General features: G+C 54.6%; 2 protein-coding genes across 3 annotated transcripts; both read right to left on the reverse strand.

Annotated features, from left to right (window-relative positions):
• Window positions 1-7327: 7327 nt before the first annotated feature.
• LOC140897035 (ribonuclease-like) lies at window positions 7328-9314 on the reverse strand. Of its 2 annotated transcripts, none has more exons than XM_073309296.1 (2): window positions 9256-9314; window positions 7328-7998 (listed from the first exon to the last, which is right to left on the reverse strand). In XM_073309296.1, exon 2 carries the CDS (start codon window positions 7973-7975, stop codon window positions 7544-7546), a length of 432 nt encoding a protein of 143 aa, XP_073165397.1. In that variant the 5' UTR covers window positions 7976-7998; window positions 9256-9314; the 3' UTR covers window positions 7328-7543. The 2 variants fall into 2 exon arrangements, 1 of the variants encoding a protein (XP_073165397.1); XR_012154667.1 differs by lacking the exon at window positions 7328-7998 and adding an exon at window positions 8363-8554.
• Window positions 9315-18434: 9120 nt separating this feature from the next.
• LOC140897227 (ribonuclease-like) lies at window positions 18435-18944 on the reverse strand. Its single transcript, XM_073309622.1, has 2 exons — window positions 18784-18944; window positions 18435-18711 (listed from the first exon to the last, which is right to left on the reverse strand). Exons 1-2 carry the CDS (start codon window positions 18942-18944, stop codon window positions 18435-18437), a joined length of 438 nt encoding a protein of 145 aa, XP_073165723.1.
• Window positions 18945-20567: the final 1623 nt, after the last annotated feature.

Consider the following 20567-nt stretch of genomic DNA (forward strand, 5'->3'; position numbering starts at 1 on the left):
ATACCTTTCGAGAACGCTCATGACAATAACAACGTCCCATGTTGCTGTAGCAGCTGCCAGCCTTCAGAGACTCCCACAATGGGAAGGTCACAAATATAAGTAGATAAATATGGGTGTGTCTGGGATAGAGAGATGGACAGAGACAAAGAAAGAGAGAGAGAGCAGTTTGGGTACCAATTTCCAGTACAACCCCTCCTGTAGATTCAGATGTACTACTAGAACCATTGTTCACACCATTGCAGGTTAATCCTCACTATTGATGGCAACAAATCACAGCAGTATAATGAACCTTTTAATTGGTGTTCATTGCCAAAAATGAAAAACCCCAAACTCTTGCTTTTGAGAGTCACATTTTTCCTTACCTCAGGTTTGGATTTGTGTGTGGGTCTGTGTTGTGTGTGTTTGAATCCCTTACTTATGTGAGTCTTCATGTCTCATGATATGGTTCTTGTGTGTATGTTTGTGTTGTGTGGGTATATGATATGCCTCTTCTTTGAATGCCTCTGGCATATCTCCTCTTCCTCCTCATGGGTGTTTCTATCTTTTGATGGGTGTGTTTGTGTTTTCTATGGTTCTGGCTTTTGCTTCTGTCAGTCAGAGCCTTATCTGTCTCCTGTATTGTTTCCCATGTGAACATAAGAACAGCCATACTGGGTCAGACCAAAGATCCATCAAGCCCAGTATCCTGTCCTCTGACGGTGCCCCAAAGGGAATGAACAGACAGGTTATCATCAAGTGATCCATGCCCTGTCACTCAATCCCAGCTTCTGGCAAACAGAGGCTAAGGACACCATTCCTGCCCATCCTGGCTAATAGCCATTGATTGACCCATCTTCGATGAATCTAACTAGCTCCCTTTTGAGTGTGAGTTTGTGTCTTGTGTGTTTACCTGGATATATTTCTCCAAGTGTTTTTCCCAACATATCACTTTCCTTCCCTTGCCTACAGCCATTGGAGGAGCGAGCAAAATCTCTAACCCAACCCAACCCTTGAAGACTCCAGACCTGGCTTCAGTCCCAAGAGGAAATCATTTACATCCCTCATCTGAGAATATCTCTCTCTCTCTCTCTCTCTCTCTCTCTCTCTCTCATTTTGTCCTTCCACATCTCTCTCCTTCATAGCTGGTCAAAACTGTATATGTTGTAACATTGCTAAAAGAAAAGGAGTACTTGTGGCACCTTAGAGACTAACCAATTTATTTGAGCATGAGCTTTCGTGAGCTACAGCTCACTTCATCGGATGCATAAAAGCTCATGCTCAAATAAATTGGTTAGTCTCTAAGGTGCCACAAGTACTCCTTTTCTTTTTGCAAAGACAGACTAACACGGCTGTTACTCTGAAACCTGTAACATTGCTGTAACTCTGTGACCAAAGAGGCAATTAAAAGCAATGTGCTGAACACCACAGGCTAGTACAAGTTGCCAAGTCTCAGAGGGTCTGGTAGGGCTGTGTGCTAGGGCTGGGTTTCTGTGAGACTGCAAGGGAGAGTTACACCAGAGAAAGAAACTGCATTTTGTCTCTTTGCCATTCTTCTTTTTCCCCTTTCGTGTGTGTGTCTGTCATGTTTTGTATTTGAAGAAAAAGGATTGGAGTGTAACAACAATGATACCATCAGCTCCAGCCGATCGCAACTAACTGCTTCTTTTTGCCTCAGAAGAACAGTTATTATTACCATCTTTGTCAAGATTCCTTCCCCACTCTGAACTCTAGTATACAGATGTGGGGACCTGCATGAAAGAACCCCCCCCCCCCGCAAGCTTATTCTTACTAGCTTAGGTTAAAAACTTCCCCAAGGTACAAACTTTGCCATGTCCTTGAACAGTATTTTAAACACCAAGTGTTTTAAACAAAAACAGGGAAAGAGACCACTTGGAAACGTCTTCCCCCCAAGTATCCCCCCAAAACACCCCCTTTCCTGGGGAAGGCTTGATAATAATATGCTCACCAATTTGTACAGGTGAACACAGACCCAAACCCTTGGATCTTAAGAACAATGAAAAATCAATCAGGTTCTTAAAAGAAGAATTTTATTTAAAGAAAAGGTAAAAGAATCACCTCTGTAAAATCAGGATGGTAAATACTTTACAGGGTAATAAGATTCAAATCATAGAGAATCTCTCTAGGCAAAACCTTAAGTTACAAAAAGACACAAAAACAGGAATATCCATTCTCTCCAGCACAGCCTATTTTCTCAGCCATTTAAAGAAAACAGAATCTACAAAAACAGCAATACACATTCCCTCCAGTGCAGCGAATTTACAAGCCATTAAACAAAAGAAAACCTAACACATTTTCTAGCTAGACTACTTACTAACTTTACAGGAGTTGGAGAACTTCCATCCTTGATCGGTTCCCAGCAAAGGGTATCACACAGACAGCCCAAACCCTTTGTTCCCGCACACCCCGCCCTCAAGGTTTGAAAGAATTTTGTCCCCTCATTGGCCATTTTGGGTCAGGTGCCAGTGATGTTACCTTAGCTTCTTAACCCTTTACAGGTGAAAGGGTTTTGCCTCTGGCCAGGAGGGATTTTATAGCACTGTATACAGAAAGGTGGTTACCCTTCCCTTTATATTTATGACACGCCCCCCAAATCACAGATAGTGTTGGACAGCTGGTTCCACACTGGCTGTGATTTCTTCCTGGAGCTCTAGGAGAAAACAGAGTTAATAAGACACATGCACCTCTATATATACTACTAATTGTATACAGACTAACAATATTTTCCACATCTCAAGGATGATTTGAACCAGTTGGTTCTGGGAAACTTTCATGGGAGAGTGCATCAGCCACTTTGTTAGAAGCTCCTGAGATGTGTTGGATGTTGAAATCAAAATCTTGGAGAGCTAAACTAAACCGAATAAGTTTTTTTGTTATTTCCCGTGGCGGTATGAAGCCACTGTAGTGCACCATGGTCAGTTTGCAGGTGGAAACGCCATCCCCAAAAGTATGGGCGTAGCATTTCCAAAGCGTAGACAGTGGCGTAACATTCCTTTTCACTGATTGACCAGTGGCTTTTCCTTTCAGACAGTTTTTTGCTGTGAAACATGGCAGGATGCAATATTTGATTCGGTCCTTCCTGCATTAAGATTGCTCCCACACCATGCTTAGACGCATCCGTGGTTACTAGGAACGGTTTGTCAAAGTCTGGGGCCCTTAGCACCGGGTCAGACATGAGTGTTGCTTTAAGCTGGTTAAAGGCTTTCTGATACTCTTCAGTGCACTGAACTGCATTGGCTGTTTCTTTTTGGTGAGGTCTGTCAGCGGGGCAGCGATTTGGCTGTATTGTGGTACAAATCGCCTCTAATATCCAGCCAAGCCCACGCCCCCTGCCCCAGCCCTTCCCTGAGGCCTTGCCCCCCTTCTACATGGCCCCACCCCCCAATCATACCTTTCACCCCTCCCTCCATCACTGACTCTCCCCCATCCTCACTCACTTTCACCAGGCTGGGGCAGGGGGTTAGGGTGCAGGCGGAGCATGAGGGCTCCGGTTGTGGGTGCGGGCTCTGGGTGGGGCCATAAATAAAGTGTTCAGGGTGCGGGAGAGGGCTCTGGGCTGGGTCAGGGGGTTGGGGGATGCGGGGGTGGGGTGGCTCTGGGCTGGGGGTGAGGGTTCTGGGGTGGAGCCGTGGTTGGGGAGTGGAGGGTCCGGGGTGCAGGCTCTGGGAGGGAGTTTGAGTGCAGGTGGGGACTCCGGGCAGGGGGATGGGGTACGGGGTCCCGGCAGCACTTACCACAGCTCCCAGGAAGCACCCACCAGGTCTCTGTGGCCCCTAGGCGCAGGGAGGCTCCGTCCAGGAGCTGCCCTCGCACCTGCAGGCGCTGCTCCCACAGCTGCCACTGGTCACAGTTCCTGGCCAATGGGAGCTGCAGAGCCGGCACTCGGGGTGGGGGCAGCGCGCGGAGCCTCCCTGCACCTAGGGGCTGCAGGGACCTGGCGGCCGCTTCCTGGAACCATGTGGAGCCAGGGCATGCAGGGAGCCTGGCACCCGCCTTAGGCCCGGGCCCCTGCTGTGCCACTGACCGCACTTTTAACGGCCCAGTCCGCCAGGGTCCCTTTTCGACCGGGTGTTCCAGTCGAAAACAGGATGACTGGCAGTCCTAGCCCTGGACATCGCAAGGGGCAGCAACCCAGCCAGAGGAGGGACAGGCCTGGCTGCTGGAAATGCCCGTGCCCAGCAGAGCCAGTGGGAGCCGGGGCCTGGCTCCCCCAGTGCCACCTGAGCCCCAGGGCGGGACATGTAGGTGGGAGGGCCTGTCTGCCGGCACCAGCCTGGCCTTGGAGCTTGGAGTCGTCTCTCCTGGGTCTGGGTCCTGCCCACTGCTGGTGAGGGCTCGAAGCCAGGACTCCTGGGGTCTATCCCAGCTCTGGGTGGGCAGTAGGATCTCATGTGTGTTCGGGAGGTTATGAGACAATGTCCCTTTGGGGTCACCTGCACATCGCCCTGCTACAGCGAAGGTTAAGGCCAGCTCCCCGTTCAAACCTCCGCTCTCCGAAGTGCTGTAAAATCCACACAGTTACTTGGCTTGCCAAGAAATTGCGCTGGCTGGGCCCAGGAGCAGGCTGGGCTGGGCTGGCTGGGCCAGGGGGATCTGGGCCCAGGAGGGATCTGTCTCCACTGGCACAAGCTTTGGGGGTCCTGCCAGGCCCCTCTGTGCCAACTCCGGTCCCATTCACCCTGCAGTGTCTCACGGTGCTCATGGGCTCGGGGCTTTGACACCCCCCCAGTCTCTGGGCCAGCCCAGATCTAGCCAAACAGGGCTGCCCCCGACTGTGTCAGCCTGGACCGGCCCCCACCTAATCTGCACTGCCCAGCCCCGCTGGCATGCTGGGTGTCGGTTGGTGGTTTGGCCGTTGCTGGTTCCCTCTCTGTGGTCTGGGGCAGGCTGCTCTCCCCGGGACTGCGGAGAGAGGAGCAAAACCCTGCACGCACAGAGGAAGTTTCAAAACTGGGGATGGGGCAACGGGCTAACGGGTGGTGACTCACGTGGGGATGCAGTGGCAGGAAAGGCTGGTGTCCTCCTGGGGTGGACTAGCAGAAGTGTCATATGCAAGACACGGGAAGGAATTGTCCTGCTCTACTCGGCATTGGTGAGGTCCCACTTGGGGTCCTGCGCCCAGTTCTGGGCACCAAACTTTAGGAAAGGTGTGGACAAACTGGAGAGAGTCCAGAGGAGAGCAACACAAATGATCAAAAGGTTAGAAAACCTGCCTGTGAGGAAAGGCAAACAAACTGGGCAGGTTTAGTCCTGAGGAAAGAAGACTGCGGGGGAGCTGAGAACAGCTTCCAAATCTGTGCAGGGCTGTTCTGGAGAGGACAGAGATCCATCATTCTCTGTGTCTGCTGAGGACGGTGTGACGAAGTGGGACTGTTCTTAATGTTTCCTCTGAATAGTGTGGAGTGCCTCAGTTTCCCCTATGCAGTTCTTAAGTATCTAGGTGGTGGGATAAGGGTGTATGATCATTGCAGAGCCCTAGAGGGCACATATGTGCAGGGGTCTGGACACAGAGAATGGCTGACACACTGTCTCCTGGCAACTGATGGCCCGGGCCCTTCCCCACTGCAAGGTGAGAGCTAAAGGGTTGGAGAACAAAGGAATCAGGTGACCTCCTGGCCCAGGAAAGGGACAAAGCCCAAAGGAGGAGGGGCTGGAGAGAGTTTCAGTTTGAGGCTGGCTGGGGACATGGAGTGAAGTACAGACGCGGTTGTCTGGCTCACTGCCCCCCAAAATGGACACAGCTGAGGGGTCCTGTTCTCTGCACCTACAAGCTCTGTGTTAGACCATGTTCCTGTCATCTAATAAACCTTTTGTTTTACTGGCTGGCTGAGAGTCACGTCTGACTGCGAAGTTGGGGTGCAGGACCCTCTGGCTTCCCCAGGAGCCCGCCTGGGCGGACTCGCTGTGGGAAGCGCACAGAGGGGCAGAGGATGTGAATGCTCCGAGGTCAGACCCAGGAAGGTGGAAGCTGTGTGTCCTGAAGACAGTCTGCTCACAGAAAGGAGACTTCCCCAGGGTCCTGCCTGGCTTCGTAGGGAGCAGTTCCAGAGCATCACCCGGGGACTCCGTGACAGATGGGACAAGAAGTAATGGCCTGAGTCTGCAGCCAGGGAGATGTAGGTTGGATATTAGGGAAAAGTTTCTAATGCTCAGAGTGGTGAAGCTCTGGACCAGGATCCCAAGGGGGGTTGCATCATTGGATAACCCCCTCTCAGGGCTGGTCTAGGGTTACTTGGTCCTATCTCTGCACAGGGGTCTGGGCTTGATGGTCTCTCAAGGTCACTTCCAGCCCCACATTTCTGTGCTTCTATGGCTGCTCTGCATGCCCTGCTATTCGGGTGAGCTGCAGGGCAGTGGGTGAAGGGGGCAGGGGTAGGAGATGCCAGCTCTGCCTCCGTGCTGCAAACCCCTTGGGGACAGAGCCTTGTAGATGGTCATGAGTCCCAAGGAAACTTCGAGCCCCATACAGACTTTGCTGCAACCAGATGAGCCATTCACTGGAAAACCTCAGATGAAACCTCTTTGCTCCCGGATCCCCCTCCCTGACACACACCTACAGCTAGCCAGACCCTGCAGAGCTGGGCCCAAACTGTACCTGGTGCTCTGGAAATAAACATTTCCTGTGCCCCATTCCCCAGCTGCCACTGAGCAGCCCAATCTGGGGCCACGCTGGAGCCCTAACCCATGGGGACTGGTGCCCCCTTGTGGGGAATGGCCCTGTACTGCATTCCCCATCCCATTCCCCCATCTGCATCTGGACTGGAGCCAGATTCCCCTAAAGAGAAGAGGCCCCGGAATCCAGTCCCCAAACCAGTGAGTGAGCCAGGACCCCTGATCTGGGATTTGATCATGGTCACTGCACAGCAATGGGGCATGTCTGCTCCTTCACTCATCCCTTTAAATAACTTAGCCATGTTCCCAAAATAGCCCGAGGGTTTGAGATCTCCAGATGCAGTGACTCTGCCCCAGCCCCCCAAACACACCGACTCGTTCTGCATTGGCAGGAAAGTGTTTTATTGCAAGAAGCAGCAAGGAAACAAAACTCAGGGACAGCTTCCAGGGCCCCGCCTGGGACAATCTTCTCCTCACAACCTGCCCCCAATACTTAATAGATGTGGGATGGGTGGGGGGTGGCTATACTGTATCATGGGCACTAGGGGCAGCAGAGGGCGGGGGCGGGAAGGGGCGGCTATACTGTATAATGGACACTAGGGGGCAGCAGAGGGCGGGGGCGGGAAGGGGCGGCTATACTGTATCATGGGCACTAGGGGGCAGCAGAGGGCGGGGGCGGGAAGGGGCGGCTATGCTGTATCATGGGCACTAGGGGGCAGCAGAGGGCGGGGGCGGGAAGGGGCGGCTATACTGTATCATGGGCACTAGGGGCAGCAGAGGGCAAGGGCGGGAAGGGGCGGCTATGCTGTATAATGGACACCAGGGGGCAGCAGAGGGTGGGGGTGGGAAGGGGCGGCTATACTGTATAATGGGCACCAGGGCAGCAGCGGAACAGGGTCTGGGGGGACTGACAGTGCTGTGCAATGGGCCCGAGCTATATCGCTCCGTCGTAGTGCACAGGGAGCCCCCCATCACAGGCGATGCGGATGCGTTGGGTGCTGGTGCCCCCGTTGTAGTTGCAGGGCGGTCTCTGTGATCCCCCCTGCAGCCGGCAGGTGGTGAGGGCGAAGGAGGCATTGCTGACTCGCAGGTTCCCACCTGCCGGGGTCCCCCCAGAGCCGCAGATGGTGGTGATGCTGGCAGCGCTGGCATGGATGAAGGTGTTGGTGAACTTGCAGACTGGCGAGGTCATGCCCCTGCGCTGCATCATCTGGTTGCAGTAGGTCCTGGTGTCCGGGGCGGCAGTCTTTGGGTAATCGACGTGCTGCCTCAAGAACTTCTCATAGAGCGTCTCCCCCCTGGCCAGAGCCAGGCACGCGGCCAGCAAGACCAGCAGCAGTGTTGGGTGGGGTCCCCTCTGGGCCATGATACCTCTGCTGCTGGCTCGCCCTGCAGTAGGGAGGAAATGGAGGAATGGACAAGGGGGAGGGGACCTGTTTGCACCATGGGACCTGCATCCACTCATCCCCTCCAGGCCCCCCGCCCCGCCGGGAGCTCCTTGCAGATTGCAGGCTAAGGCTGGCAGGCAGGCAGTCGCTTCATGCCAAACTCCAAAACCTTATTTGCAGAGCATTAAAGTTACCCGGAATTGCCTCAGCCTCTGCCAGAACGTCAAATGCTCCTGAAACCACTAATTAAAGAATTAAGTGGAGCACACCAGCTCCGCCCCACAACCATCACTCAAAGAGGGCAGAGTTAAGGGTACAGGGCTGGGCTGCATTTACTAGGTTCCAGAGATTTGAGGGCTTTTCTTTCTTTCTTTCTTTCTTTCTTTCTTTCTTTCTTTCTTTCTTTCTTTCTTTCTTTCTTTCTTTCTGCCGAGCTGAAGACACCCTTCCCAGCAGCCCAAGTGTGTGATATTGCCCTTCTCCATGGATTAAGCCAGCTCTCTCTTTTTGTCACGTGGATTCTGGTTGGCTAGTGGCCAGTGAGAAACTCTTACAGTCTAAATGGGCAAAGCACACCGAGAAAGGGTTGTTCTTCCCTTGTTACAGACGGGGAAACCGAGACAAAGAGTGGTTAAGGCTCAGCTTTTCAGCTCCCATTTGGTGACTTGGGTCCCACGGGGGTACATGAGGATTTGGCCTCAAGACCCCTTTAGGGGTTTGAAAAATCCCATCCTAAGACACAGAGAATGAAACCCAGGTTCCCTAAACCCCAGTGGGGAGCCTTGGCCACAACCCCAGCCTGCCACTAACTCTCTGCTTTACCTGTTTGTCCACAGTGCGTCCTTCATCCGCACTCCCAGCTCTCCCCCTTCTGTGACCCTAGATCCTGCTCCTCTCCCAGAGTGGGGAAGAGAACCCAGAAGTCCTGGCTCCCAGCCCCCCTTGCTCCAACCCACTAGACCCCACTGCCCCTGCAGAGCCAGTAGAAAACCCAGGAGTCTTGGCTCCCAGCCTCCCGCTTCTAACCACTAGACCCCACTGCCCCAGGAGAGATCTTAGGAGTGCTGACTCTAGATCTCACCTCCTCGTTCTTTTACCCTCTTGCCAAGATTGTGATCTCAGCTGCCTGGGGTCAATCCAGAGTCACCCCTGAGTGCAGTGGGGTCAGGGCCGGATTCTGCGTCCAGCCCCTCTGGGGTCAATCTGCAGTGACCCTCCCTCTGCATTTTCCCCCTGGCTGTGTCTGTTCTCAGCTCACCCAACTCCTGGGGCTCCTGTCAGAGATGGATCCAGCTGCCAGCAGAGCTGAGAGTCTCTAAGTCTCCTTCCCCTTCGGGTGTCATTATATAGAGCACGGCCAGGCAGCTGTGGGTGGGATGGGGCAGCTCCTCCCACCCAGGGCCTCAGAGATTCTGGGTGGGGCAGGGAGTTAGGGGAGAAGTGGGCACAGGGCAGGGTCCTGAGACACTGTGAACCCCACAGCCACAGTGCCTAATGCATCTCCCCCTGTTATCCTCAGTCCAACGCTATCCCCAAGCTGCGGAGAGAACCCAGGAGTCCTGACTCCCACCCCCCCTGTTCTAACCCACTAGCCCTCACTCCCCTCCCCGATCCAAGTTAGAACCCAGGATTCCTGGCTCCCAGCCTCTCTAACCACACAGTCCTGGTGCCCTGTTACAGGTTTTGCCCCTTATTGGCTGTTCTGGATACCCCATAACCAAACCCCCCAGCCCTGGCAAGTCCCTCTGTGCATTCCCTGCCCAGGTCCCTGGGTAGGGTTGCCAACTTTGTAATTGCATAAAACCGAACCTGCATCCCAAGCCCCTCATCTCCTGTCCCTCCCCAGAGCCAACACCCCCAGCCAGAGCCATCACCCCCCCCATCCCTGCCCCAGTCCGGAGCCCTCTCCCAAACCCTTAACCCTTCATTTCTGGCCCCACCCACAGCCTGCACCCACAGCCAGAGCTCTCATGCTCCCCCTGCACCCCTTGCCCCCTGCCCCAGCCCTTCCCTGAGGCCCTGAACCCCTTCTACAAGGTCCCACCCCCGACTCATACCTTTCCCCCTCCCTCCATCGCTGACTCTCCCCCACCCTCACTCACTTTCACCAGGCTGGGGCAGGGGGTTGGGGTGCAGGGGGAGCATGAGAGCTCTGGCTGTGGGTGCAGGCTGTGGGTGGGGCCAGAAATGAAGGGTTAAGGGTTTGGGAGAGGGCTCTGGGCTGGGGCAGGGATGGGGGGGGTGATGGCTCTGGCTGGGGGTGCTGGTTCTGGGGAGGGACTGGAGATGAGGGGCTTGGGGTGCAGGACGGGACTCCAGGCTGGGGCAGGGGGTTGGCATGCAGGGGGGGTGAGGGCTCCAGCTCGGGGTGAGGGCTCTGGGGTGGAGCCGGGGTTCGGGAGAGGAGGGTCCAGGATGCAGGCTCTGGGAGGGAGTTTGAGTACAGGTGGAGACTCCGGGCAGGGGGATGGGGTACGGGGTCCCGGCGGCACTTACCACAGCTCCCAGGAAGCACCCACCAGGTCTCTGTGGCCCCTAGGCGCAGGGAGGCTCTGTCCACGCGCTACCATTGCACCTGCAGGCGCTGCCCTCGCAGCTCCCACTGGTCACAGTTCCTGGCCAATGGGAGCTGCAGAGCCGGCACTCGGGGTCGGAGCAGCGTGCGGAGCCTCCCTTCGCCACCTGAGCCCCAGGGCCTGGGGGAAGAGTGAGGGCTGGATGGGACATCTAGGGGGCAAGGACTGGCTGCCGGCACCAGCCTGGCCTTGGGGATTGGAGTCGTCTCTCCTGAGTCTGGGGCCTGCCCACTGCTGGTGAGGGCTGGGAGCCAGGACTCCTGGGGTCTATCCCAGCTCTGGGTGGGCAATGGGGTCTCGTGTGTGTTTGGGAGGTTATGAGACAATGTCCCTTTGGGGGCACCTGCTCATCGCCCTCTGTGCTGTCACAGCGGCTGCCAGCCCTGCTACAACGAAGGTTAAGGCCAGCTCCCTGTTCAAACTTCCGCTCTCCTAAGTGCTCTAAAATCCACACAGGTACTTGGCTTGCCAAGAAATTTGGTGTGGGCCCCTGGGGAGGGCGGGAAGCTGGGGTGACTGACCCAAACTTAGGGTCATTTGAGGAAGGGGTTCCCCATCCCTGAACAAAACAGCCTGGCTGAAAGTGCCTGGATTGCCCAACTTGGTGCACAGCTGGGGCTCAAACCCAGACCATGACCATCACCCCAGGGTCTTGGGGCCCCCCACCCCACACAGGGCAGGCCGCATACTAGCCCTTTGTGGGGACAAAACTGAGAATGGTACGAGACAGAGAGTTTGGCTCTCATGACAGGCAACGAACACACCTAACGCTCATGCCCCAGACGGATCACACGGAACGTGCAGAGAGGTCTGAGCTAGCCAGCCCTGCCATGCGCTGGCTGGTCCCAGGAGCAGGCTGGGTTGGGCTGGCCTGGGCTGGCCTGAGCTGGCTGGGCCCAGGGGGATCCGGTGCAGGCTAGGCTGGGCTGGCTGGGCCTAGGGGGATCTGTGCCCAGGAGGGATCTGTCTCCACTGGCACAAGCTATGGGGGTCCTGCCAGGCCCCTCTGTGCCAGCTCCTGTCCCATTCACCCTGCAGTGTCTCATGGTGCTCATGGGCTCGGGGCTTTGACACCCCCCTAGTCCCCGGGCCAGCCCAGATCTGGCCCAACAGGGCTGCCCACGACCCTGTCAGCCTGGACCGGCCCCCACCCAATCTGCACTTGCTGGGTGTCGGTTGGTGGTTTGGCTGTTGCTGGTTACCTCATTGTGGTCTGGGGCAGGCTGCTCTCCCTGGGACTCGGGGGAGGGGGGCAAAACCCTGCACGTACAGAGGAAGTTTCAAAACCTGGGATGGGGTAACGAGCTAACGGGTGGTGACTCCATAGGCCGGTGGGATGTGCCAATGGCTGCTTGTTCCCCGCTGTTAACGGCAGAGCCCTGCTCCCACGTGGAGTGTCGCTGTGGTGCCAGGAGCGAGGCAGAGGAGGGAATGATGCCAGGTTAACAATGGGATGCAGTGGCAGGGAAGGCTGGTGTCCTCCTGAGGTGGATTACCAGAAGTGTCATAGGCAAGACACGGGAAGGAATTGTCCTGCTCTACTCGGCATTGGTGAGGTCTCACTTGGGGTCCTGGGCCCAGTTCTGGGCACCAAACTTTAGGAAAGATGTGGACAAACTGGAGAGAGTCCAGAGGAGAGCAACACAAATGATCAAAGGGTTAGAAAACCTGACCTGTGAGGAAAGGTTAAAAACTGGGCAGGTTTAGTCCTGAGGAAAGAAGACTGTGGGGGAGCTGAGAACGGCTTTTAAATCTGTGCAGGGCTATTCTGGAGAGGACAGAGAACCATCATTCTCCATGTCCGCTGAGGACGGGACAAGAAGTAATGGCCTGAGTCTGGAGCCAGGGAGAAGTAGGTTGGATATTAGGGAAAAGTTTCTAATGCTCAGAGTGGTGAAGCTCTGGACCAGGCTCCCAAGGGGGTTGCATCATTGGAATACCCACTGTCAGGGCTGGTCTAGGGTTACTTGGCCCTATCTCTGCACAGGGGTCTGGGCTTGATGATCTCTCAAGGTCACTTCCAGCCCCACGTTTCTGTGCTTCTATGGCTGCTCTGCTTGCCCTGCTGTTCGGGGGAGCTGCAGGGCAGTGGGTGAAGGGGGCAGGGGTAGGAGATGCCAGCTGTGCCTCCGTGCTGCAAACCCCTTGGGGACAGAGCCTTGTAGATGGTCATGAGTCCCAAGGAAACTTCGAGCCCCATACAGATTTTGCTGCAACCAGATGAGCCATTCACTGGAAAACCTCAGATGAAAGCTCTTTGCTCTCGGATCCCCCTCCCTGACACACACCCACACCTAGCCAGACCCTGCAGAGCTGGGCCCAGACTGTACCTGGTGCTCCAGAAATAAACATTTCCTGTGCCCCATTCCCCAGCGGCCACTGAGCAGCCCAATCTGGGGCCACGCTGGAGCCCTAACCCATGGGGATTGGTGCCCCCTTGTGGGGAATGGCCCTGTACTGCATTCCCCGTCCCATTTCCCCACCTGCATCTGGACTGGAGCCAGATCCCCCTAAAGAGGAGAGGCCCCGGAATCCAGTCCCCAAACTCCTGAGTGAGCCAGGACCCCTGATCTGGGATTTGATCATGGTCACTGCACAGCAATGGTGCATATAAGCGGTGAACAGCAGAGACGCTAACAGAGGGAGTTTGCCTGGGAGTTCGCCTGGGGAGAGCCCGCTGAGGCTTACATCTTGCCGGCTTCTCTGAGTAGTTACTACAACTCCTGAGGAAGCTCATGGAAGGAAGGTAATATGGATGGGGACGGTTCAGCTGTTGTGACCTGCACTGGATGTGCCATGTTTGTCTTTCTTCCACAGGACAGAAGCGACTTTGTCTGTACAAAGTGCAGGCTGGTCTACATATTGGAAGAGAAGCTTCAAGGTCTGGAGAAACAAGTATCGACCCTGCGTTGCACAAGAGAAACTGAAGATTTCCTGGACAGACGTCAGGATATGCTTCTACGGGCATAATGTTCTGAAGATTCAGAGCAGGCTGTGCTGCGGGGACAGGATGTTGGTGAAGAAATTTAGCAGAATGTGACCTCCATAAGAAGAAGGGGAGCGTCCATGTACCAGCAGTGCAGATACACGTAAGCAACCGTTTCCATGTTCTCTCCGCAGGTACTAATGTGGAGAGTAGACTAGACGATACATCTGAGGGAAGGGAGCAGAAGGAGACTCTGCCGATTGGAAGGCATGAGATGCACTCTCCTAGGGATGGGGGTTCCACGACCACCGCTCTGAAGAGGAGGAGGCGGGTGGTGGTGGTCGGGGACTCTCTCCTCGGGGGGACTGAGTCATCATGGGGAAGGCTTGATAAAAATCCTCACCAATTTACATAGGTGAACACAGACCCAAACCCTTGGATCTTAAGAACAATTAAAAAAAATCAGGTTCTTAAAAGAAGAATTTTAATTGAAGAAAAAGTAAAAGAAAGACCTCTGTAAAATCAGGATGGTAAATACCTTACAGGCTAATCAGATTCAAAACATAGAGAATCCCTCTAGGCAAAACCTTAAGTTACAAAAAGACACAAAAACAGGAATATCCATTCCCTCCAGCACAGCTTATTTTCTCAGCCATTTAAACAAACAGAATCTAACGCATATCTAGCTAGTTTACTTACTAAGTTCTAAGATGACCATGAGATGGTGTTCCAAGAAGGAGGAGTGCTAGGCAGAGACAGGCTCCACCTAACAAAGAGAGGGAAGAGCATCTTCGCAAGCAGGCTGGCTAACCTAGTGAGGAGGGCTTTAAACTAGGTTCACCGGGGGAAGGAGACCAAAGCCCTGAGGTAAGTGGGGAAGTGGGATACCGGGAGGAAGCACGAGCAGGAGAAAGTGAAAGGGGAGGGCTCCTGCCTCATACTAAGAAAGCAGGACAAACAGCAAGTTATCTCAAGTGCCTATACACAAATGCAAGAAGCCTGGGAAACAAGCAGGGAGAACTGGAAGTCCTGGCACAGTCAAGGAATTATGATGTGATTGGAATAACAGAGACTTGGTGGGATAACTCACATGGCTGGAGTACTGTCATGGATGGATATAAACTGTTCAGGAAGGAGAGGCAGAGAAAAGGTGGGGGAGTTGCTTTGTATGTAAGAGAGCAGTATGATGGCTCAGAGCTCAAGTATGAAACTGCAGAAAAACCTGAGTGTCTCTGGATTAAGTTTAGAAGCATGAGCAACAAGGGTGAAGTCGTGGTGGGAGTCTGCTATAGACCACCGGACCAGGGGGATGAGGTGGACGAGGCTTCTTTCCGGCAACTAACAGAAGTTACTAGATCGCAAGCGCTGGTTCTCATGAGAGACTTCAATCACCCTGACATCTGCTGGGAGAGCAATACAGCGGCGCCCAGACAATCCAGGAAGTTTATGGAAAGGGTAGGGGACAATTTCCTGGTGCAAGTGCTGGAGGAACCAACTAGGGGCCGAGCTCTTCTTGACCTGCTGCTCACAAACCGGGAAGAATTAGTAGGGGAAGCAAAAGTGGATGGGAACCTGGGAGGCAGTGACCATGAGATGGTTGACTTCAGGATCCTGACACAGGGAAGAAAGGAGAGCAGCAGAATACGGACCCTGGACTTCAGAAAAGCAGACTTTGACAACCTCAGGGAACTAAAGGGCAGGATCCCCTGGGAGAATAACATGAGGGGGAAAGGAGTCCAGAAGAGCTGGCTGTATTTTAAAGGAGTGAAATTAGGAAGGACAAATCACACCTGGAGGTGCAGCTAGCAAGAGATGTTAAGAGTAACAAGAAGGGTTTCTTCAGGTTTGTTAGCAACAAGAAGAAAGTCAAGGAAAGTGTGGGCCCCTTACTGAATGAGGGAGGCAACCTAGTGACAGAGGATGTGGAAAAAGCTAATGTACTCAATGTTTTTTTTGCCTCTGTCTTCACTAACAAGGTCAGCTCCCAGACTACTGCACTGGGCAGCACAGCATGGGGAGGAGGTGACCAGCCCTCTGTGAAGAAAGAAGTGGTTCGGGACTATTTAGAAAAGCTGGACGAGCACAAGTCCATGGGGCCGGATGCGCTGCATCCGAGAGTGCTAAAGGAGTTGGCAGATATGATTGCAGAGCCATTGGCCATTATCTTTGAAAACTAATGGTGATCGGGGGAAGTCCCAGACAACTAGAAAAAAGTTGAATGTAGCGCCCATCTTTAAAAAAGGGAAGAAGGAGGATCCTCGGAACTACAGGCCAGTCAGCCTCACCTCGGCTCCTCAAAAATTATGGAGCAGGTCCTCAAGGAATCAATTCTGAAGCACTTAGAGGAGAGGAAAGTGATCAGGAACAGTCAGCATGGATTCACCAAGGGCAAGTCATGCCTGACTAATCTAATTGCCTTCTATGACGAGATAACTGGCTCTGTGGATGAGGGGAAAGCAGTGGACGTGTTGTTCCTTGACTTTAGCAAAGCTTTTGACACGGTCTCCCACAGTATTCTTGCCAGTAAGTTAAAGAAGTATGGGCTGGATGAATGGACTATAAGGTGGATAGAAAGCTGGCTAGATTGTCGGGCTCAATGGGTAGTGATCAATGGCTCCATGTCTAGTTGGCAGCCGGTATTAAGTGGAGTACCCCAAGGGTCGGTCCTCAGGCCGGTTTTGTTCAATATCTTCATTAATCATCTGGAGGATGGCATGGATTGCATCCTCCGCAAGTTTGCAGATGACACTAAACTGGGAGGAGAGGTAGATACGCTGGAGGACAGGGATAGGATACAGACGGCCCTAGACAAATTAGAGGATTGGGCCACAAGAAATCTGATGAGGTTCAACAAGGACAAGTGCAGAGTCCTGTACTTATGATGGAATAATTCCATGCACAGCTACAGACTAGGGACCGAATGGCTAGGCAGCAGTTCTGCAGAAAAGGACCTAGGGGTTACAGTGGATGAGAAGCTGGATATGAGTCAACAGTGTGCCATTGTTGCCAAGAAGGCAAATGGCATTTTGGGATTGTGACGAAGCGGGACTGTTCTTAATGTTTCCTCTGAATATTGTGTGGTTGCCTTGATTTTCCCTAGGCAGTTCTTAAGTATCTAGGTGGTGGGATAAGGGTGTATGATCATTGCAGAGCCCTAGAGGGCAGGTGTGTGCAGGGGTCTGGACAAGGAGAATGGCCAACACCCTGTTTCCTGGCAACTGATGGCCTGGGCCCTTCCCCCCCTGCAATGTAAGTGCTAAAAGGTTCGAGAACAAAGGACTCAGGTGACCTTCTGGCGCGGGAAAGGGACAAAGCCCAGAGGAGGGCGGGGGCTGGAGGGAGTTTCAGTTTGGGGTTGGCTGGGGACGAGGAGTGAAGTGCAAATATGATTGTCTGGCTCACTGCCCCCCAAAATGGACCCAGCTGAGGGGTCCTGTTCTCTGCACCTACAAGCTCTGTGTTAGACCATGTTCCTGTCGTCTAATAAACCTCTGTTTTACTGGCTGGCTGAGAGTCACGTCTGACTGCGGAGTTGGGGTGCAGGACCCTCTGGCTTCCCCAAGACCCTGCCTGGGCGGACTCGCTGGGGGAAGTGCACGGAGGGGCAGAGGATGCTGAATGCTCCGAGGTCAGACCCAGGAAGGTGGAAGCTGTGTGAGCTATGTGTCCTGCAGACAGGCTGCTCGCAGAAAGGAGACTTCCCCAGAGTCCTGACTGGCTTCATGGGGGGCAGTTCCAGAGCATCACCCGGGGACTCCGTGACAGGGATATATAAGTAGGGGCATTGCCAGCAGATCGAGGGACGTGATCATTCCCCTCTATTCAACATTGGGGAGGCCTCATCTGGAGTACTGTGTCCAGTTTTGGGCCCCACACTACAAGAAGGATGTGGAAAAACTGGAAAACATCCAGCGGAGGGCAACAAAAATTATTAGGGGACTGGAACACATGACTTATGACTAGAGATGAGGGAACTGGGATTGTTTAGTCTGCGGAAGAGAAGAATGAGGGGGGATTTGATAGCTGCTATCAACTGCCGGAAAGGGGGTTCCCCTAGATTGTTCTCAGTGGTAGCAGATGACAAAACGAGGAGTAATGGTCTCAAGTTGCAGTGGGAGAGGTTTAGGTTGGATATTAGGAAAAATCTTTTTCACAAGGAGGGTGGTGAAACACTGGAATGCATTTCCTAGGGAGGTGGTGGAATCTCCTTCCTTAGAAGTTTTTAAGGTAAGGCTTGACAAAGCCCTGGCTGGGATGATTTAGTTGGGGATTGGTCCTGCTTTGAGCAGGGGGTTGGACTAGATGACCTCCTGAGATCCCTTCCAACCCTGATATTCTATGATTCTATGTCTGCTCTTTCACTCATCCCTTTAAATAATTTAGCCATGTTTCCAAAATAGCCCGAGGATTTGAGATCTCCAGATGCACAGTGACTCTGCCCCAGCCCCCCAAACACACCGACTCGTTCTGCATTGGCAGGAAAGCCTTTTATTGCAAGAAGCAGCAAGGAAACAAAACTCAGGGGCAGCTTCCAGAGCCCCGCCTGGGACAATCTTCTCCCCACAACCTGCCCCCAATACTTAATAGATGTAGGATGGGAGGGTGGTGGCTGTACTCTATAATGGGGACCCAGCGAGGTGGGCGCTGGGCTGAGGCTCTCAGTGCTAGCTGCAGGGGCTGGGTGCCTGGATTTTCACTCGTGTGGATGGGAACTGGGTACCGAGCGTGGGAAATCCCCCTGCCGGCCCCAAGCTGCCAGCCTGTGGGATAAGGGGAGCTGCTGAATGTCCCTGTGGAGACTCATGGCGGGTGTTGCCCAGGAGGGGCAGGGATGGGGCAGGAGAGCCCCCAGCAATAGAAGGCTGCCTTGGAGTGAAAGGGGGAGCAGGAGGCCCGTGGCCAGCGCCTGGGCTCTATAGGAGTTCAGGGCAGTGACTAGAGACAGGTCACACGGATCCCACTTCTGAGGACTGTGGTTCTGTATCTACAGCGCCCTTGGAATGAGGATGTCAGCTGGCACTCGGTGATGTCGAAGTGTGCGATACTGACATAGATGTTTCCGTAGATGTGTTTCCCTCCGCAGCCGCAGATGTTTTGGACTTGACTGAAGGGGGCATGGATTAAGATGTTGCTGGCTTTGCAGGTGGGGCAGGTCAGGCCGCGGCGCTGCATCAGGCGCTTGCAGTCGCCCTGGTCATTGGGGGTGCTGGACCTGGGGAAGTCAATGTGCTAGTTCACAAACTGCTGGTTGCTGGTTGTTGGCACCTTTCCTTTCACCTTTCACCTTTCCTGGGCCAGGCTGGTGGCCAGCAGGACGAGGATCAGGAAGAGCAAGGGGCAGGGTCCCTGCGGAGCCATGGCCATGTCTGTCACTGGATCGACCTGCAGTGGGGTGAGGGGGGAGATGGATGGAGACAGCACGGGGTGGGGATCTGCCTCCTCCATGGAACCTCCTGGGCCCTAACCCCTCCCCTCCAACCCACTCTTCCCCCACAACTCCTCTCACCCCAGGGCAGTGAGATGGGACTTAACTGCTTGATTCAGAGCAACTCCTATTAACCCATTTACCCTGGGGCACCAGAGTCACACAGCCAACATTGAACAAGGGTTCCCAAAATTTTTGGGATGCTGGAGGTGTATAAGTGGGTGCCGTTGTACTCATGTACTCGCCATTGCCCCACCCCCACCTCACCTGCAATTCACCATCACCTGGCTGATAGTCCCTCTATCTGGAGTGGGGCCTCCCTGCACCTAGGGGCTGCAGCGACCTGGCAGCCGCTTCCTGGAACCATGCAAGGGGCAGCGACCCAGCCAGGGGAGGGACAGGCCTGGCTACTGGAAATGCCCGTGCCCAGCAGAACCAGTGGGAGCCGGGGCCTGGCCCCCACAGCGCCACCTGAGCCCCAGGGCCTGGGGGAAGGGTGAGGGCTGGATGGGACATGTAGGGGGCAGGGACTGGCTGCCGGCACCAGCCTGGCCTTGGGGATTGGAGTCATCTCTCCTGGGTCTGGGGCCTGCCCACTGCTGGTGAGGGCTGGGAGCCAGGACTCCTGGGGTCTATCCCAGCTCTGGGTGGGCAGTGGGGTCTTGTGTGTGTTTGGGAGGTTATGAGACAATGTCCCTTTTGGGTCACCTGCTCATCGCCCTCTGTGCTGGCACAGCGGCTGCCAGCCCTGCTACAACGAAGGTTAAGACCAGCTCCCCGTTCAAACCTCAGCTCTCCTAAGTGCTCTAAAATCCACACAGGTTTACCAAGAAATTTGGTGTGGGCCCCTAGGGAGCAGGGGAAGCTGGGGTGACTGACCCAAACTTAGGGTCATTTGAGGAAGGGGTTCCCTATCCCTGAACAAAACAGTCTGGCTGAAAGTGCCTGGATTTCCCAACTTGGTGCAGAGCTGGGGCTCAAACCCAGACCATGACCATCACCCCAGGGTCTTGGGGCCCCCCACCCCCCAAAGAGCAGGCCGCACACTAGCCCTTTGTGGGGACAAAACTGAGAATGGTACGAGACAGAGAGTTTGGCTCTCATGACAGGCAATGAACACACCTAATGCTCATGCCCCAGACGGATCACACGGCAAGTGCAGAGAGGGCTGAGCTAGCCAGCCCTGCCATGTGCTGCCTGGGCCCAGGAGCAGGCTGGGCTGGGCTGGCCTGGGCTGGCTGGGCCCAGGAGGATCTGGGCCCAGGAGGGATCTGTCTCCACTGGCACAAGCTATGGGGGTCCTGCCAGGCCCCTCTGTGCCAGCTCCTGTCCCATTCACCCTGCAGTGTCTCACGGTGCTCATGGGCTCGGGGCTTTGACACCCCCCAGTCCCCGGGCCAGCCCAGATCTGGCCCATCAGGGCTCCCCACGACCCTGTCAGCCTGGACCGGCCCCCTCCCAATCTGCACTGCCCAGCCCCGCTGGCACGCTGGGTGTCGGTTGGTGGTTTGGCTGTTGATGGATCCCTCCCTGTGGTCTGGGGCAGGCTGCTCTCCCCGGGACTTCAGGGAGTGGGGCAAAACCGTGCACGTACAGAGGAAGTTTCAAAACCGGGGATGGGGTAACGGGCTAACGGGTGGTGA

Source organism: Lepidochelys kempii, chromosome 13 (assembly GCF_965140265.1).
Source record: "Lepidochelys kempii isolate rLepKem1 chromosome 13, rLepKem1.hap2, whole genome shotgun sequence".
NCBI lineage: Eukaryota > Metazoa > Chordata > Testudines > Cheloniidae > Lepidochelys > Lepidochelys kempii.

Excerpts from the sequence above, each read along its gene's own strand:
- LOC140897035 (XM_073309296.1), bottom strand. The coding sequence starts at position 7,975 with ATGGCCCAGAGGGGACCCCACCCAACACTGCTGCTGGTCTTGCTGGCC.
- LOC140897227 (XM_073309622.1), bottom strand. The coding sequence starts at position 18,944 with ATGGAGGAGGCAGATCCCCACCCCGTGCTGTCTCCATCCATCTCCCCC. Across the intron at positions 18,712-18,783 it reads ACCAGCCTGGCCCAGGAAAG|GTCCAGCACCCCCAATGACC; the intron begins GTGAAAGGTGAA and ends TGACTTCCCCAG.